The sequence below is a fragment of the Ilyonectria robusta genome, assembly GCF_021365365.1.
Source record: "Ilyonectria robusta strain PMI_751 chromosome Unknown BGZ61scaffold_91, whole genome shotgun sequence".
NCBI lineage: Eukaryota > Fungi > Ascomycota > Sordariomycetes > Hypocreales > Nectriaceae > Ilyonectria > Ilyonectria robusta.
In genome coordinates this window covers 1-15133 of record NW_025764525.1, presented here as the reverse complement: position 1 = coordinate 15133, position 15133 = coordinate 1, and the positions used below count along the sequence as shown (strand labels likewise).

Genomic DNA, 15133 nt, shown 5'->3' with positions numbered 1-15133 from the left:
GCATCATCCTCCTAGCATCTCATCATTTTTTCAATTGACAGTCTTTTGACCTATCCTTTGGTGACCTATTGAAGGTCCATTTGATCAAACGGTATCAGCTGAAAAAGCTATCTATTTTGCCCGGCTGTCCGATTTATCCGGACCCCAAACCTGACCCTATCCGACCTTTCCGACACAACACTATCGCGGTCATCACAGCTCTGCCTCTGGGTGGGTTGTGTGTTCTTAGTGTCCTCTGCTCACTCCCTCACTCAATATTATAATTTTTAATTCAGTTTATACAAATGCCGCATCCTCTTCCTCCTTCAACTCCAGCTCGGTAAGGTCCTCAGCGCTCAGCAGTTTAAAGAGCTGCTGGTTGTCCTCTTCCTTGGCCCGTTCGTGGAAAAGCCTAGGGATGTCTGGCTCTCCACTTCCTTGTATACAAGCTTGTATAACCCTCGAAACAGCTCATAGTCCTGCTTAGAGAGCAGACGAACTAGTCGTGAAAAACGCCACATCATATCGGCTTTCTCCCAGTGACCTGAGCGGTGCCGAGATCCTTGGCGAAACCGGACCTGAAGGCAGCAGTGGACCGTTCTGAAGGTGGCATGGCCGAGCTACCTAGAGGCTAGTCCTGGTGTGGCGAGGAGTTCGATAATGGCGTCGGATGATGCAGAGCCCCGGCCAATAATGCGTGTCATGTTAAATCCTCATCAACGAACATGTTGCCAAGATGCATATCAGATGGAAAGAGTAAAAGATTGCGTCTCTTGAAGGAACGAGCCGCCATCTACTCCTTCGAGTGAGTCCCTCGATTGCCAGAGGAGTGTCGGCGAGAAACACTTGCCAACTACATATCCGCCATGGCCATCTTGATTCAGAGATCTGATCTTGTCGAATTGAAGCGTTGACAGTTGCGCCATTATGGCTCCCAGCTGCCTCATAACCTTTTCCCTCTCTTCATCCGACAACGGCAAGAGCCGGCGCAGCAATGGGTATCCCGGTATCTGGCGAGAAATCTGAGCCCCAAGGGACCTCCCTCACTGATCCAATCAACTGACAAGCTTGAGCAGAAGCTTGCGGAACTCGTCAACGTCTGGCTGCAAGCCACGCAGTCGCGTCTCGTCTTCAAACACTTGGTCGACAGTCCTCAAGTCCTCAAGCATGGTCTCAGACCTGGTCGTGCCATTGAGGACCTGCGTCCCGCCCAAACCCAGAATGAGGATATAGAAAGCAAGCTCCTTCTCAACCTTCATCTTTTTGGCCACGGAAGCCAGGAGATTGGAGTCCAGGACCTCTAGGTTGTGCCTGAGCATCCAGAATGCCTGGTAGGTAACGTCGTACTTTGCGCAGAAGTCCCTCACGCCATGGTCGAAATCCATTTCCTTATAGAAGCAATTCTATACTGTAGTCGGCTTCACAGTGGAGTTGGCGTAGATATTCTCCAGCTGCAATAGCTCAACGTTAGAGATGCCGAGGGAGCAGATAGTATTCAGCACAAAGGTCTGGAAGACTTTCCAGGCCGTGAGCATATCATCGTCATCTGAAAAGGGGACATAAAGCAGGAGGGCGTCCAAGTAGTCAACTTGGAGGTGCTCGACGCTCTGCTGGATCGAATCCTTTACCTGGCCCTCCACTCTCTGGTCAGGGTTGAAAGGGATCTTGTCCTTGCCGTGCGCCCAGGCGGGAGTGAATTCGGTCTGGATCTAAGCATCGCACGATAGTCGAGGGGGATATTCGTGGAGGGATCAAGAGCGGAAGACGGCCACGCACGAACAGATGGCTGCGTTTGATGCCGGACCGGATCGCGGCAGCAATCCCATCACCAGTCAACGGCTCGTTGTACGCTGTCGGGTAGTTGGCGGTGTCGACAACAGCGAAGCCGTTCACAACAGCCTTCTCGGTGAGCCCAGCAGTCCTGTCTTCCTTCCAGGCTGTTCCATAGACGAAGAGAGGGGCCTTGGGCGCCATTGCTCGTGTTCAATGCAAAGACTGGCAGTGCAGGCTGTCGGTTGAAGAGGGGTGAGATTGGGGACGAGGATGCCGTCTGGGTCGCCCTTGGCAAAACGCCTACCTACATCCCTAGGTAGATAGGTAGGTACCCAGTTTTGGCTGCAGCTACTGCCTTGACTGCTGCCTAGAGGTAACTTTGTTTAACTGTGGTACATTCCCACAGGCGTCAATTTATGAAGGACAGGCTTCCCGCTTCGCAACTCACACAACATCCTCAAGTCGCCCGAGCTGCTGGTACAGACAGCTCACGCCGTAATAGATCTATACCCAGAGATAGATAGATATTGATAGATATTAAAAGCAGTTTAGAAGTATATCCAGAGAAAAAACATACCGGTTATTCTTATATTACTGCCTTATAATAGAGGAGCAGTTGCTAAAGACATTAAGGCAACCTCTTCCTTTATCTCCTCCCACCTCCTCTATCACTACTTAAGCAGCCAACCAAAACAAAATGATATTACTCACGGCGACTCTGGTTCTTCCTCTTCTTGCAGCAGCATAACAGTTACCTCTTTTGCCTCCTGCTTCGGCCCCTTCGTCGGCCGGCTCGTCGTCCAGTGCATTACGCAACAGGTTGCTCAATATCCTGCCTCAAATCGAAGCTCTCCGGGACATCGGCGGTACGGCCGGTATCTCCATCGGCGTCATGAGCCATGGCCAGGCCGTCTTGGACCATAGCCTGGGCTTTGCCGACGTAGAGCGGCGGATCGTGGCCAACTCTAGCACGACGTGCCCCATAGCATCCCTGACCAAGGCATTCGTCGCCACCACCATTGCCCAGCTCGTCGACGAGGGCCTCCTGAACTAGGACGAGGCCCTGACTACCTACGTGCCAGAGCTTTCGTTTGAACACAACCCGTCTCTAGCGAAGTCATTGAAAGAGTGACCAACATGTCCTAGGGCCAATCGCTCGCCACGAGAGTCCTGGACCGACTCGGCCTCTCGCACGCCACCGTCATCGCCTCCAAGATCCCACCCGATTCGCTCGCCCAGCCGTACATGGTCCTCGACAACTTAACCCCAGTGCGAGTCGGTAAGATAGACCTCGCCGACGGCTGTATCATGACCTCCGGAGGCGGTGTCCGCAGCACCGTCGGTGACCTGCTCACCTGGGGCAACACGTTACTATCGCTCTTCCGTGACGAGGAGCCACCGCTTGCCTCCCTGAACACAGCCCTGTCGGGCCACAGCTTCATCAACAGTACCATAGTGCCAGACGAGATCTACGCCATGGGCTTCGCAAAGGCCACGACCCCAGCGCAGTTTGGCAAGGTGGGCTTTAATGCCAGCCTCGTCGACACCATACCCGTCATCGGAGGTTCTTCAATGCCAGAGCAGGAACTCTATCACAGTAGCGCCGGAGCTGGCTACAACCACTGCTTCATGCTGGTCCCAGGGTCTCAGTCTGTCGTTGTCGTCCTCACGAACTTCGTCTCTCAGGAAGACATTGCGGACTGGGTCGCCCAGTCCCTCCTTCAGGCTGTCCTCGACGAGAGGCAACCCTTGGACCTGAGGCCATTCGCCGAGCAGGCTGCCGCAAAGTGGCGAGGTACCTACAAGAGAATTGCCGATGTCCTCAGGCCGGACTCGGAGCAGCCCTCTCACAAGTCCCTTGAGGGGAGGTACTGGCACAAGACTCGCGCGTTTTACATCGAGGCATTCCAGAAGGATGGCGTGCTGAAGTTCAACCTCAACCAAAGGACAGATCAGGAGCACGTTCTATCGCACTACAGCGACGACACGTTCCTCTTTCTGCCGTCGGCCGAGGAGCGGCTTCGCAGCAGCTTGTTTCACTTTGACGCTCCAGCATGGCTGCTACACTTCAAAAGGGACAACCGTGGCAGGTTTTCGGAGGTACAGTGGAACATTGACACTCAATCACCTTTTCCAGAGAGGTTTATAAGAGAAGAGTCTTAATCCCGCCGGCTTGATATATAGCGGCGTTGATAAAGTTAGGCCTTACTGGATTAGAGGTATAGAATATTAGAACTTTAAGATATTATATATAAAATAAAAAAACGTGTAAGCTTAAGTTATTAAAGAATTATTAATTTTTAAATTTATTAAATATAATGGATTAACCATTATACGTGCTCTGGAGGCTGAGAAAAGTGGGGCCCGCGTCCTGATGCAGGTCGCGGCCAGAAGAAAGGATTCGACGCTCACGTAATCTAACAAGGGGTCGCTTGATTAAACAACGACAACAATCGAAACTCAACAACCCATCGCCACGCATGTCGATGGTGTCGGTGATCATCGTTTCTCCCGCGATACTATCGGCATCCGGTCCATGCTGAATGCCATGCTCAGAGCACAGGTCCATCAGCGAATGATTGCAACATGTCAACTCCCGTCTCCCAACGCGCAAGAGCCTCGCATTGTACTGCCGCTTTTGTTATTCCACCAGACGTAAGCGCCCCCGCACCATGCCTTGATTCAGTAGACGCATCTGACGAATAGACCGGCAGCTCCTAGCCGCGGTACCCAGTGTCTCTTCTCCTCTCGTTCGTCTGCCATCCGAGCTGCTCCTTCACCTCTTCTCGCACACGATCGATCCCTTGGATCAGCTCTGCCTGGCACTTACCTGCAGACGTCTTCTCCAAGTTTCTTCATGTCTCAGTATGAAGATACCCTCCGTGGCGAAGCACAGATACCTAAACTTGCCGTCCTGTTGTCGGATACTCCCATTACTAAGAAGGCTGGCCCCTGTAGATACGCGTGGGAGGCCAAGTCGAATATTGGCTCTCTGTTGCGATTGTTTGTGGTATCGACCTACCAGGAAGAGTTACTGGATAAAGGATGGCAACCGATACGTTCTTATGGAACCAGGTAGATATGCGCAAGAGGTTTGGGACAACAAAGTATCGATATGGACGTCCAGGTTCTCGTTTCAATGCCCGGCATGTTGGCTCAAAGAGAGAATGGTGATACTGGAGCGGGCAGGCCAACTTCAGCAGCCTATATCGTGAACTATTTCGTTTTATCACCGACTACTGGCACCTTGGGGGTTCGCGATGAAGCCGGGTGGGTTTATTCCCTTTAGGTTTATGAACCCTATCGTTAGTTGTAGTGAGGTTCGGCGATAGAGTCTTACCCGTGCCGCGGACTAGTCGTCGTGGAAACGACCCGAGGTAGACGATGTCGTCTCTGGATCCTTCGACGGTATAAGACTCCCCCGCTCGCAGTGCGTGCAGAGTGCCTCGCTGTTTATATAAAGATGCTATAGACACTTGCTGCCAGACTTATTTTTTTCATCATTTCTGATCACTCACAGAAGCAACAACAAGCTCACTAAGCCAGCAAGTTATTTCAAGTTGATCTCTGGGTGAACTGCACATCGCAAAACTCAACAGGCTGGTTTATTAGCCGATATTGCTGCTCGACGAACCCGAACAGATTCCATACATTATCTTATCGGACTCATATCGACTCTTCTCTCCTCGAAATCGAAACAATGGCGAACGAGACTTGCGGCCAATGCAGTGGATCTGGTATGGGCAGTAGTGAGGGGGCCTGCTTTGGCTGTGGTGGATCTGGACCTGTTCCCAAGAAGTAATCTGGAGCCAACTTGTTACAAGCTCTTTATTTTGAACCATATGGGAGTATCTTGGCGGCGTCGACATACCCAGAAACTTGACCGGCTTGGCGATAAGACCGGGGGTGGCGTCTTCACTTCGTCTCTCTGTCGAATATCACACGGTGTTTTCAAGACTCAAATTTCGTTGTCACATAGCTCACGAGACGAAGTTACACTTTCCAGAGTTTCAATGGGCTGATGCCACAAATCGAGTGTATAGTAGATCTATTTAAGGACTCTCACAGACGAAGATCAATAGTTTTACAGGGGCAGAGTTTACTGGCTTTAGTAGCGATAGTGTACAAGGGGGGAACGCTTCTTGTGCCGCCCTGAAGCTGGCCGGGCGTCTGCGTGTACGTTCGTAAGGAAACCGAGGGTGTAGTGGGTTTGTTCGTGCCCGTCATCTATAAGACTTCATGACCCGCAGAGTCTCAAGACATATTCGTACACACCGAGAGTGATAACGGCTGAAGGGATTGAGCGGACAAGATGCGGTGTCAGGCCCCCGTACAAACCACCGAGTCGCTCAGATCTCCAAACCGATTGAAAGCAGTGAACAAGACCTGTATATCTTGGCTTGCCGTTCTCTCGCGGGACTTGGCGTAATCAAGTTCTCACAACCTATGACATGTTAGCTTGGGTATAAGAAACAGGAGTTCCCGTACCTCATGGGGATATGTGATCAAGACTGCGGCCACTTTCGCCGATCCGGCGGCTCCACTGGTGCTCATCCAAGTCTCAAGCTCTCCCAATGACGAGACGTTCCTAATTTTCGCTTTGTGAAGAGGCTTGCTACAAAACTCTCTTAGGCCCACCAATTCCATTCCCCGTCAACAGGCATAAGATAAGGCATAAGCAGCCTACTCCCCTTTGACTAGGATCGCAATATGCAGTCTACTTCTCATTGAGGCTAAAATCACAATATGCAGCCCACTTCCTGTTTAGGATCATATCACAAGATGAAACCCACTTCCTGTTTAGGTTGAGGTTCTTGCTATCAGGACTCTAAATGTGCAAACTTTTCTTTTGGTAAAATTCGAGGTGGCCTGATCGGCTTCGTCCAGACCACACTGAGACAAAGAGGGGAAGCCCCGTCGTTCCATCTCCCAAACGAGTTCCCCTAGCCCCCGAGTTTTAATGCTCTGTGTGTCTCTAGCCACTGTTAGCTTTATACAGCACCTACGTGTGAAATTCCCGATCGCCAGGTCACGATTGGGTACTCTCGGCTGGTATCGGCATTGCTTCGATAATGACACACAGTAGTCTAATGCTAATTTTCACCTTTTCCGACGCGGGTGAATGGTTGGTGGTGGATGTCAAATCGTAAGGCGAGGAATTTCCACTAGCGAAGATATCCATGCGCTCAAGTGGGACAAGATGACTTGGGCGACAAGACGCAAGCGAGGCGGCGGACCAGAAACCCACGTATACCAGATGATGAGCTTCTGGTTTGACCGCCGTAACCAGGCCGCCATCCTCTTGAGGGACATGTTCAAACTTCACGGACCGCTGTTGTACCTGGTTCGTGGCTGTCATGACGGTCGAGCAACACAGTCCGACGCGGACGTGCTGATCAGGGTTGCACGGGCGCGTGCGAGGCACACCTTTGCGATATACCAGAGGATTGATTGGCATATGGTGCAAGGTGTGTCGAATATGGTGAGGCTTCCTATTTTGTTGTCCTCAAATTTAATGAGGTCATGCATATCCACGGAGCGGAAGAGAAGTTGATGCTTCGTATCCGTGAGGGCGACGGGTGGGCGCCGGATACTTCTAGTGTTCATGTGGGATCCTTTCCTTGCCGGGAAGGTAGTGATTTCCGCCAATGGTTTGCGGAAAATCTTAGGTTTATAGAGGAGCATTCTCCGACATTCGGTGAATAGATAGAACCGGAAGCCGTGAGTCAGAGGTAGTGCCTTAGTTCGATAGCATCCAGTGCTTGTGGATTTATTACGATATGTAGTCGTTGCACCTCCTGGTGTCAGATTTGTCGTCAGCGAGGATACGGGGTCTATGTAGTAGGTAGGGCACCCACATGTTGTCACACCTCAACACCAAGAAGACCTGATACCCGCGATCACGAAATAACCTTAATTTCGCTCTCGTAATCTAGGATTAACTAGAATTCGTCACATAGATTCGCAAAGCGAATCTTCTGAGTACTAACTTCCTCTGTGAATTGCCTCCTAAGCTTCCTAACATGCTCACGTGTGTTCCTTAGAGCCCTGGTGTTAACGAACCTCTCGTTATTGCTCGGCTTCACCTTCTTCTTCTTCTTAGGTCGAAAGTGGTCAACTTGAGTCTTTAAGACCTATATTTGCTGCTCTTGTTCCGCAATCTTAGCTAGGTGCTTATCCAGGGCCTTGTTGACCTTCCGGAAGAGAAGTCTTGCTATAGATCTAATCTCTTCCTGATCCGCGATAAATTCAATCGCCGTACGGACCTCGAGACTGCGAAAAGGCGTCAAAGTCACGTTATTAATTGTCGCCGGCTACTTCCTCTTGGCGGAAGGCGTGTTAAATATGTTGCTTTCTCGCTGTCGCCGGCGCGCAACGAACTATGGGTTCATAAGGGGCTTTGCCATAATAACTGGCCATATTTCTGACGATTTCTAACCCGCTCGAATAGTCTCAGGCTTCACACCTTCCTTCCGTGCCTTGAAATAGCATTTTAGGAAGTATGCCTTGCCTAGGGCTGAATTATCCGTGATTTAGATGAGTCTTTGCACTTCCTTGCGATATCCCTTCTTAAGCACCACAAAGACTATTAAATCAAGCGGTTAAAGAAGATAAGAGCAGTGTAATGGTAGATAAATAATGTATATAGCATTGATATAGCATTGCCACATAAAATCGAGGCTCTTGTGACTTCCGTGGCCGTCAATAATAAGCAGCCGCATCTGCGGCTCTGCTGGCTTTGTCTGGGGAATGAAGATATTCTTAAGCCACTCTAAGGCGATCTCTTCAGAAGTCCAACCCTTCTCAGAGGCAGTGAAGTGCTAATAATTGAAATTATCGAGGTCGTCTGGAAACTATTGGTATTATACAGTTATTCCTTTAAAGATAATGAGTAGCGCGTAAGGCGATACCTGAGGCGTTCACGGCTTCAAGGATTAAGGACAATGTACGCCCCCCAGGGACTTGAAAAGCAGTAAAATTGCTATCCTACGATCCAAGAACGAGGTTACTATCTCCTTTCTCTTCCGTAGTGCGTATCTTATCTATATTATAGCGGTATTAGGGGGGAATCCTCCTGATCACGGGCAAAGCGAGTCAGGTGAAGCAATCCTAGATTTTCTCAGTCGAGGCTCCTTCTAGACGGTAGAATCAATGCTCTTGCCTCTTACGGTCGTCACAACCGGGTTTCTTCGTAAAAAGCCATCAATCCAGTTCTTGCTGATCGGTGCAGTGTCTCCTTGGTTATTGACGATGCGCTGAGCGAATTCCGTAAGCTGGTTATGCGTCCGGGCGACCCCTAGGGCTAGCTGGACAAGAACCCAGTCGGCGAGGTGTGCTTCTTAAGTCGGTGAGAGGCGCTTGGGTATGCCAATGTGCCTTATTCTTGGGCTCGCGGCCATTGAGACGGCCGATGAGGGTTGTGCGTGGAACATCCCAATCTTTGGCTCTCTTTGCATTTCCTGTTGCAATCGCTTAGTCAATAGCTTGTTCAAGCTGATATTCTGTATATTTCGGCATCGTAAAATCGTAATCTAAACCCAGAATTAAAATTGAGGGTTTGGATCGCGCGATATTGCAGAGTGTTGATTTGTGAAAATGGTTATGTTCACGGGAAAATTCTGTTGCGCGGTGTGGCCAGATGTGGGCACCCCCCACATGTGAGTGCCCTATGTTACAGGCTAGGCAGCTTGATTGGACGTTGCGTTTGACCTGATTGACATCGCGATTGATGTGTTCCTCTGTAATTCGAGGCTTTTGTAGGTCACGCTCGTCTCCTGGCTGGTAACGCTGCGTTGCCTGACTGTCATGGCCGTAGGCGTTGAATAATTCGTTATAAATGCGTTCTCGCCATTCCCTGTGATTCGTATATCTCTTCCAATTTGGCTGTGGCCCGCAAAGCTAAGCAACATAGCTGTTGACAAGGGCCACTTCAACGACGAAGGTCCAGGCAAGTGTCTGCCAAGCACCACGGCGTAGGGGATGATCATATGTATAATATGACCTCAATTGGTCACCACGGTCAACGTGATTCATCTCGTCGTTATGCTCAGCAGCCACTCTCGGGATGTTAATCATCTCGACAGCTTTGTCACCCAAAAAGCGCTGTATTGGTTTGGCCTCTGACTTCCCTGATGACGGCCTCTTCCTCTGCCGTATGACATGCTCATCGTCGGCACCGGTGAACACGGTGGTCAAGAATAATACAAGCTTGTTGTCTTTCCATGCGATTTGGTTGACCTAGGGATATAGCACGAAGACGAATTAGTAGGGATTTCTCAGCCAAAAGTGTCTGAAGTCAGTACCTAATTGTCCGTTCTGATGAATGCATTTTGGGAACTTGATTCTATATGAGCCGCGCGGATAAAGGACACCCTTTTGGTGACCACGACTGCATAAATGTGAAACCGCTACTGGGATATGTCATAGATTTCATTGGACGGGTGGGCGGCTAATGGAACAATGGTCTACTTGTACGTAGCGTCGCTAGACCGAGCAGCTAGAGAAGCGCGCAAGTTTCGACCTGTTTTCTTGACCCGCACGGAGAAAGCGGTCACACACGCCGCACTTTGCCTACTTGGTGGGGCCTCAAACCGGCATCCCCCGTGAGGAGTTCTGTTGAATTGGAGGCATGGAACACCAGGGTGAGGAATAGGGGGCCCGTCGGGACTGTTTCGGGCAGGGCTCGCTGAGCTCTCGGCCAGATAGGCTGCATTAGGAAGCAAGGGGAACCTAGACCCCCTTGACCTGGAGGGGTGGAAGCTACACTGAACAGTTACGCAATACACACACATGTTCAAGGTCATCAATTGGTCATACAAGCTATCCAACAGATGGTCCCAGATGAGGTCAGGGGTCAGGGTGCTGGGTCGTCACAATCCACATTATTAGGGCAGCCGTGGTCGGCGGACCCCGCTATCATGGGCCGCCTCGAGCAGGCATGAGGCCATCATCAAGCTTACTACTGATGATTCGGAAAATATGACTTGGGAAATGGTGCAGTGTTCTGCACCCGCTTTGTGTTTATCTCGTTCACTCGAGCATACCTAGGGTCTCCTAGATCTGCCGGATCATTTCGTCCCTACGAGCTCGTCATGTCCAGGACGCCCCATATTGCCATGATTCCGTTGCTGGAAATTGAAACACGCGTAGTTACCACATGAAGTCCGGATGTTTGCATTTCCACAGCAGATCCCGTTTTGCGACGAAAAATGATACGAAGGCTCCAGAGCCCGGAGACCAAGCCCGTTTAGTAAGGTGCTTCCCGCCCGCATCGTTTCAGGTGTAGGAAGCTAGCAACCAACATGCATATTTGTGTACGACGAACCAACAAATCATTGATAATGGATACTATAGCAAACTGTAGGTCTGTTGGTGATGGCCATCCGATGAAACTGCATCCTGTGGATCTGTCTCAAAGGAGTTAGCTTGCAAATTAGGAATGACGGCCGGCGGTAACTCCAAGGGAGGGTCGCGCAAGAGCCCGCCTTCAAACCTGGGAGTTGGCACCTTTATATTAAGGTCAGCCGAGTTTTACTCCATTCTCTTCACCTACCTCCAATCAATCTCATTGTTTGTCTTCAGTCTCACCATCTACCGCAATCGCATTGTTTTGCATGCTTTAGTTCTCCTCATCTGTCTTCATTCTCCTTGTTTATCCTCACTCGTAGCATCTGTCTTCATTCATCAGCTGCATATCCCCATACTGCATCATTCACGTCTGCATCTCCTCGACAGAATGGCGTCTCATGCCCTCAAACGCCCGGCTCTAGGGCAAGTTGCCACCCTAGGAAGTCTCTACGATGCTCGCAGCGACGCCTTCCTCCCATTGTCCCTGTTCGACGAACCTCTTCGTTCCGATGCCGTGGAGACCACCCAACACCAGTCGCCCGCCATCAAAGTCATCAATGGGGACACCTTCACAGAGAAGTTCGATGCATGTGGCATCGATGGCGAACTAGGTGTCAGCGTCCTAGCTGGACTTGCCAAGGTCGAGGGATCTGGCCTCTACTTGTTCGACAAGCGCGACACGAACCATTCTGTGCAATTTTCTCTACGCTACGATTTCACGACTGTAGAAGAGAAGCTCAATCTCACTCCCAGTGGTATTAAGGAATGCGTCGCGCTCAACGTTTTGGACACTGATGTCGCTACTCACGTCGTGACTGGTGTTTGTTGGGGTGCCCGCTACGTGTTCACCGCTAAGCGACAACTTGATCCCTCTGAAGACAGACGCGAGGTTTCTAGCAACCTAGAGGCACAGATTTCTTTGCTCGAGACGGCAGGACTGTCACGAGTCGAAGATGTGGCCCATACTCATCCTGAAAACTCTGCCGAACTAGCCGTATTCGGAGACAACCTCGCCAACGTTCCCTTCCTGACCGACTTCGCCGACGCCCAGAACGTCATCGAGAACATACCTGGCGATATCGCCAGAGCTGGCGACGGAAAGGGCCAACCACTGGTCTACGCCCTAATGCCACTCTCTCTGCTCGCCGAGTTTCGGATACTGGACATCAAGGCCGACATCACCTACCGTCAGCTGGGGGCTGACTGCGCCCAAAGATGTGTGCAGCTATTTGACGATATCCGAGACGCAATCCAACGACTCAGCGACTATTTCGCTCGACTGCAGACTCATCCAGCCTGTGTTCCGCCTGAACATATTGACTCCATTGCACAACTTCTCGCTAGGATCAAAACTCTGGAAGTCATACCAGAGGCTGACTTCGCGAGCCTGGTTAAGGACGTTCGAAGCGGCAAGGCGAGTGACCAGCAACTTTGGACTCGGCTCACAGAATTCATTGGAGATAACTCGCCTCACAATATTCTGTCTGCTATGGCATACGAAGAGAAAATGGATTTCCAAGATCTTCTCAAACATGAGGGAGCACACCTCGTCGGCTACAAGGGCCCGTCAGTATCCGCCTTGTTGCACGGGAATCAGTATGACGACGCGTTTGTCTTTTACTTCAACGAACATGTCCGTCATCATTCCGACGTGTGGGAGGAGAATCTTGCAGCATTCCGAGACATACTTCAAGATCAGTCTCACCACAAACTCGCTATCGCTGTCGATCAGGACGCGGTTGACCACGGTGCTCACGGCACTTCCCTGAAGAAGCCCTACATCTCACATTTGCGGAGAGGGCGAGTCATCAGCGAAGACGTTGTAGAGAAACGCAAGGTCCTGGCCGCCAACTGTGTGATGCGCGTTGCCGAGGACGCGCTAGATCGCTCCGTGAACGGCAAACCTCTCGACAGAAGAGCCGTGAAGATTCCCTGTCCACACTACGGCTGCGACCAGAAGCTGCAATGCAACTGGATCTGTGGCTCTTGCCAGTCGGCAGTCGAGTACGGTGTTGTTGATGACTTTCTCTACTGTGATTGCGGAGCGAGCATCTACTACAAGTGGGAGTTTCAGTGCAACGATCCGAAACACGGCTCAGGCTGGGATCAGTATGAGCGTGGCGAGCTTCTTCGGAAGCTGAAGGCGCTAGAGCCGTTCGAGGATCTCAACATCTTGATCCTGGGCGAGACAGGAGTTGGGAAATCGACATGGATCAACGCATTTATCAACTATCTCTCGTACGAATCAATCGGCGACGCATTGGACGCCGAGGACTTCAAATGGGTCATTCCTTGCTCCTTTCAGACACAAACCGCCGTTGACGGCAAATTCGTCGAAACGGAAATCAAGATTGGCTCGAGTCAGTCAGAAAAGGATGGTTCTGGAGGTCAATCGGCCACGCAGTCGACCGAAGTGTATACTGTTAATATCGGCAAGACGCGCGTCCGGCTTATCGACACGCCTGGAATTGGAGATACTCGTGGTGTTGATCAGGATAATTCTAATATGAACGACATCTTGACGGTCTTGCGGACTTACAACAACCTTCACGGAGTTCTCATCCTCTTGAAACCAAATGCCGCTCGACTGACCGTCATGTTTCGATTCTGCATCAAACAGCTGTTGACACACCTCCATCGCAACGCGGCCAACAACATTGTATTTGGATTCACAAACACCCGCGGCTCCAATTATAAGCCTGGCGATACCTTCAAGCCCTTGAATACCCTTCTATCCGAGTACAAAGACGTCAACATAGGTTTATTCGAGAACAACGTGTACTGCTTCGACTCGGAAAGCTTCCGATACCTTGCCGCCCAAAAGAAAGGTATTGACGTTGGCCACTTGGAAGACAACCGTCGCAGCTGGGAATACTCGGTCGGGGAGTGCGAGCGGCTCGTTAAGCACTGCCAAGGCATCACTCCTCATCAAGTGCGCAGCACCATTAACCTCAACGAAACTCGGAACACGATTCACCGACTCACAGAGCCAATGGCCTTCATTGCTGAGAAGATCAGAGCGAGCATCGACGTGAACAATGATGCCATCAAGGAGCTTCGGGACTTCGAACTCACGCGGCGAGAACTTCAGCAGCGCCTCTTCATCCAGAAGGAGACTCTAAAGTCCGAAAAGGTAGAAACCCCGCAAACAGTCTGTACGCACGACGATTGTGTCGAGATTCGCACCGATTTCGAAGGCAAAACAGAGACTGCCACAACCATCTACAAGACCGTTTGTCACCAAGGCTGCTACTTGAGCAGCGTCGATCGCAACAAGAAAGGTCACCCTGAATTGCAAAAATGCCTCGCGATGAATGAAGCCGGCATGTGCGAATGTGGTCACTCTTGGATGGACCATATGCACATCTACTACAAGTATGTGCCAACGACGTACCAGCACCGAGATGCGGCGACAGACAGAGATCTATGCAAGAACGCCAACAACATCCAGCTCAGAGAGGAAGCAATCCGGATGAAGAAGGAGGCCATTGAGGAATTCAAGCTTGAACACCGACAAGTCCAAGAAGCGGCCATCCAGTTTGGGTTCTTCCTCAATAGACACGCCATCACACCCTACAACGACGCTACCGTCGAGTACATCGACATGCTCATCGACCAGGAGAGGCAGAAGATGAAAGTCGGCGGATCAGACCAACGCCATAGTAAACTTGAGAAGGAGAAAGCTGAATATCTTCAAAGGGTGGAAGTACTAGAGAAGGCCATGAAGCAGGGCGACGAGTCCAAACTCCTGGACGATACGGGTGTGGCGCAGCTGGTTGACAGCCTATACGGCCTGCCTCAATTCGGAGATGACCTCCGAAACATTGTCAAGATCCAGGAGAGGGCGGCTGAGTCTACATATCGAGAACGGTCCTACAATATTTCAGGGGGGGCGCACTTCCATCGTCGACGAGAGAGAAACCAGACTCGAACTGACGAACGACACAATGCAGATCTTGGGGAGGGACCTTCGGCTCCAGTGAACACCATTTCGTCTTATGAACCGATCCCTGGATCGTTTCCTAGGGAACCT

The 15133-nt window shown here is 50.8% G+C and overlaps 5 protein-coding genes across 5 annotated transcripts; 3 read left to right on the top strand and 2 right to left on the bottom strand.

Moving 5' to 3' along the window:
* Positions 1 to 1034: 1034 nt before the first annotated feature.
* BGZ61DRAFT_500998 (NADP-dependent oxidoreductase domain-containing protein) lies at positions 1035 to 1953 on the bottom strand (the record flags this gene model as incomplete). Its single annotated transcript, XM_046251641.1, has 3 exons — positions 1035 to 1325; positions 1389 to 1688; positions 1756 to 1953. The coding sequence occupies 3 exons, from the start codon at positions 1951 to 1953 to the stop codon at positions 1035 to 1037; spliced, it is 789 nt and encodes a 262-aa protein (XP_046093483.1).
* Positions 1954 to 2644: 691 nt separating this feature from the next.
* Positions 2645 to 3915, top strand: BGZ61DRAFT_542100 (beta-lactamase/transpeptidase-like protein; the record flags this gene model as incomplete). The annotated part of the gene is made up of 2 exons (XM_046255139.1): positions 2645 to 2782; positions 2899 to 3915. The coding sequence occupies 2 exons, from the start codon at positions 2645 to 2647 to the stop codon at positions 3913 to 3915; spliced, it is 1155 nt and encodes a 384-aa protein (XP_046093482.1).
* A 264-nt stretch (positions 3916 to 4179) lies between these two features.
* BGZ61DRAFT_469159 (uncharacterized protein) lies at positions 4180 to 5238 on the top strand. The gene is made up of 2 exons (XM_046247923.1): positions 4180 to 4407; positions 4467 to 5238. Exons 1-2 carry the CDS (start codon positions 4339 to 4341, stop codon positions 4965 to 4967), a joined length of 570 nt encoding a protein of 189 aa, XP_046093481.1. The 5' UTR covers positions 4180 to 4338; the 3' UTR covers positions 4968 to 5238.
* A 3659-nt stretch (positions 5239 to 8897) lies between these two features.
* On the bottom strand, positions 8898 to 9498 carry BGZ61DRAFT_577645 (uncharacterized protein; the record flags this gene model as incomplete). The annotated part of the gene is made up of 1 exon (XM_046256256.1): positions 8898 to 9498. A coding segment is annotated over one exon (273 nt), but the record flags the coding sequence as incomplete, so codon positions are not given.
* A 1990-nt stretch (positions 9499 to 11488) lies between these two features.
* On the top strand, positions 11489 to 15102 carry BGZ61DRAFT_542099 (uncharacterized protein; the record flags this gene model as incomplete). Its single annotated transcript, XM_046255137.1, has 2 exons — positions 11489 to 14970; positions 15054 to 15102. 2 exons carry the CDS (start codon positions 11489 to 11491, stop codon positions 15100 to 15102), a joined length of 3531 nt encoding a protein of 1176 aa, XP_046093479.1.
* Positions 15103 to 15133: the final 31 nt, after the last annotated feature.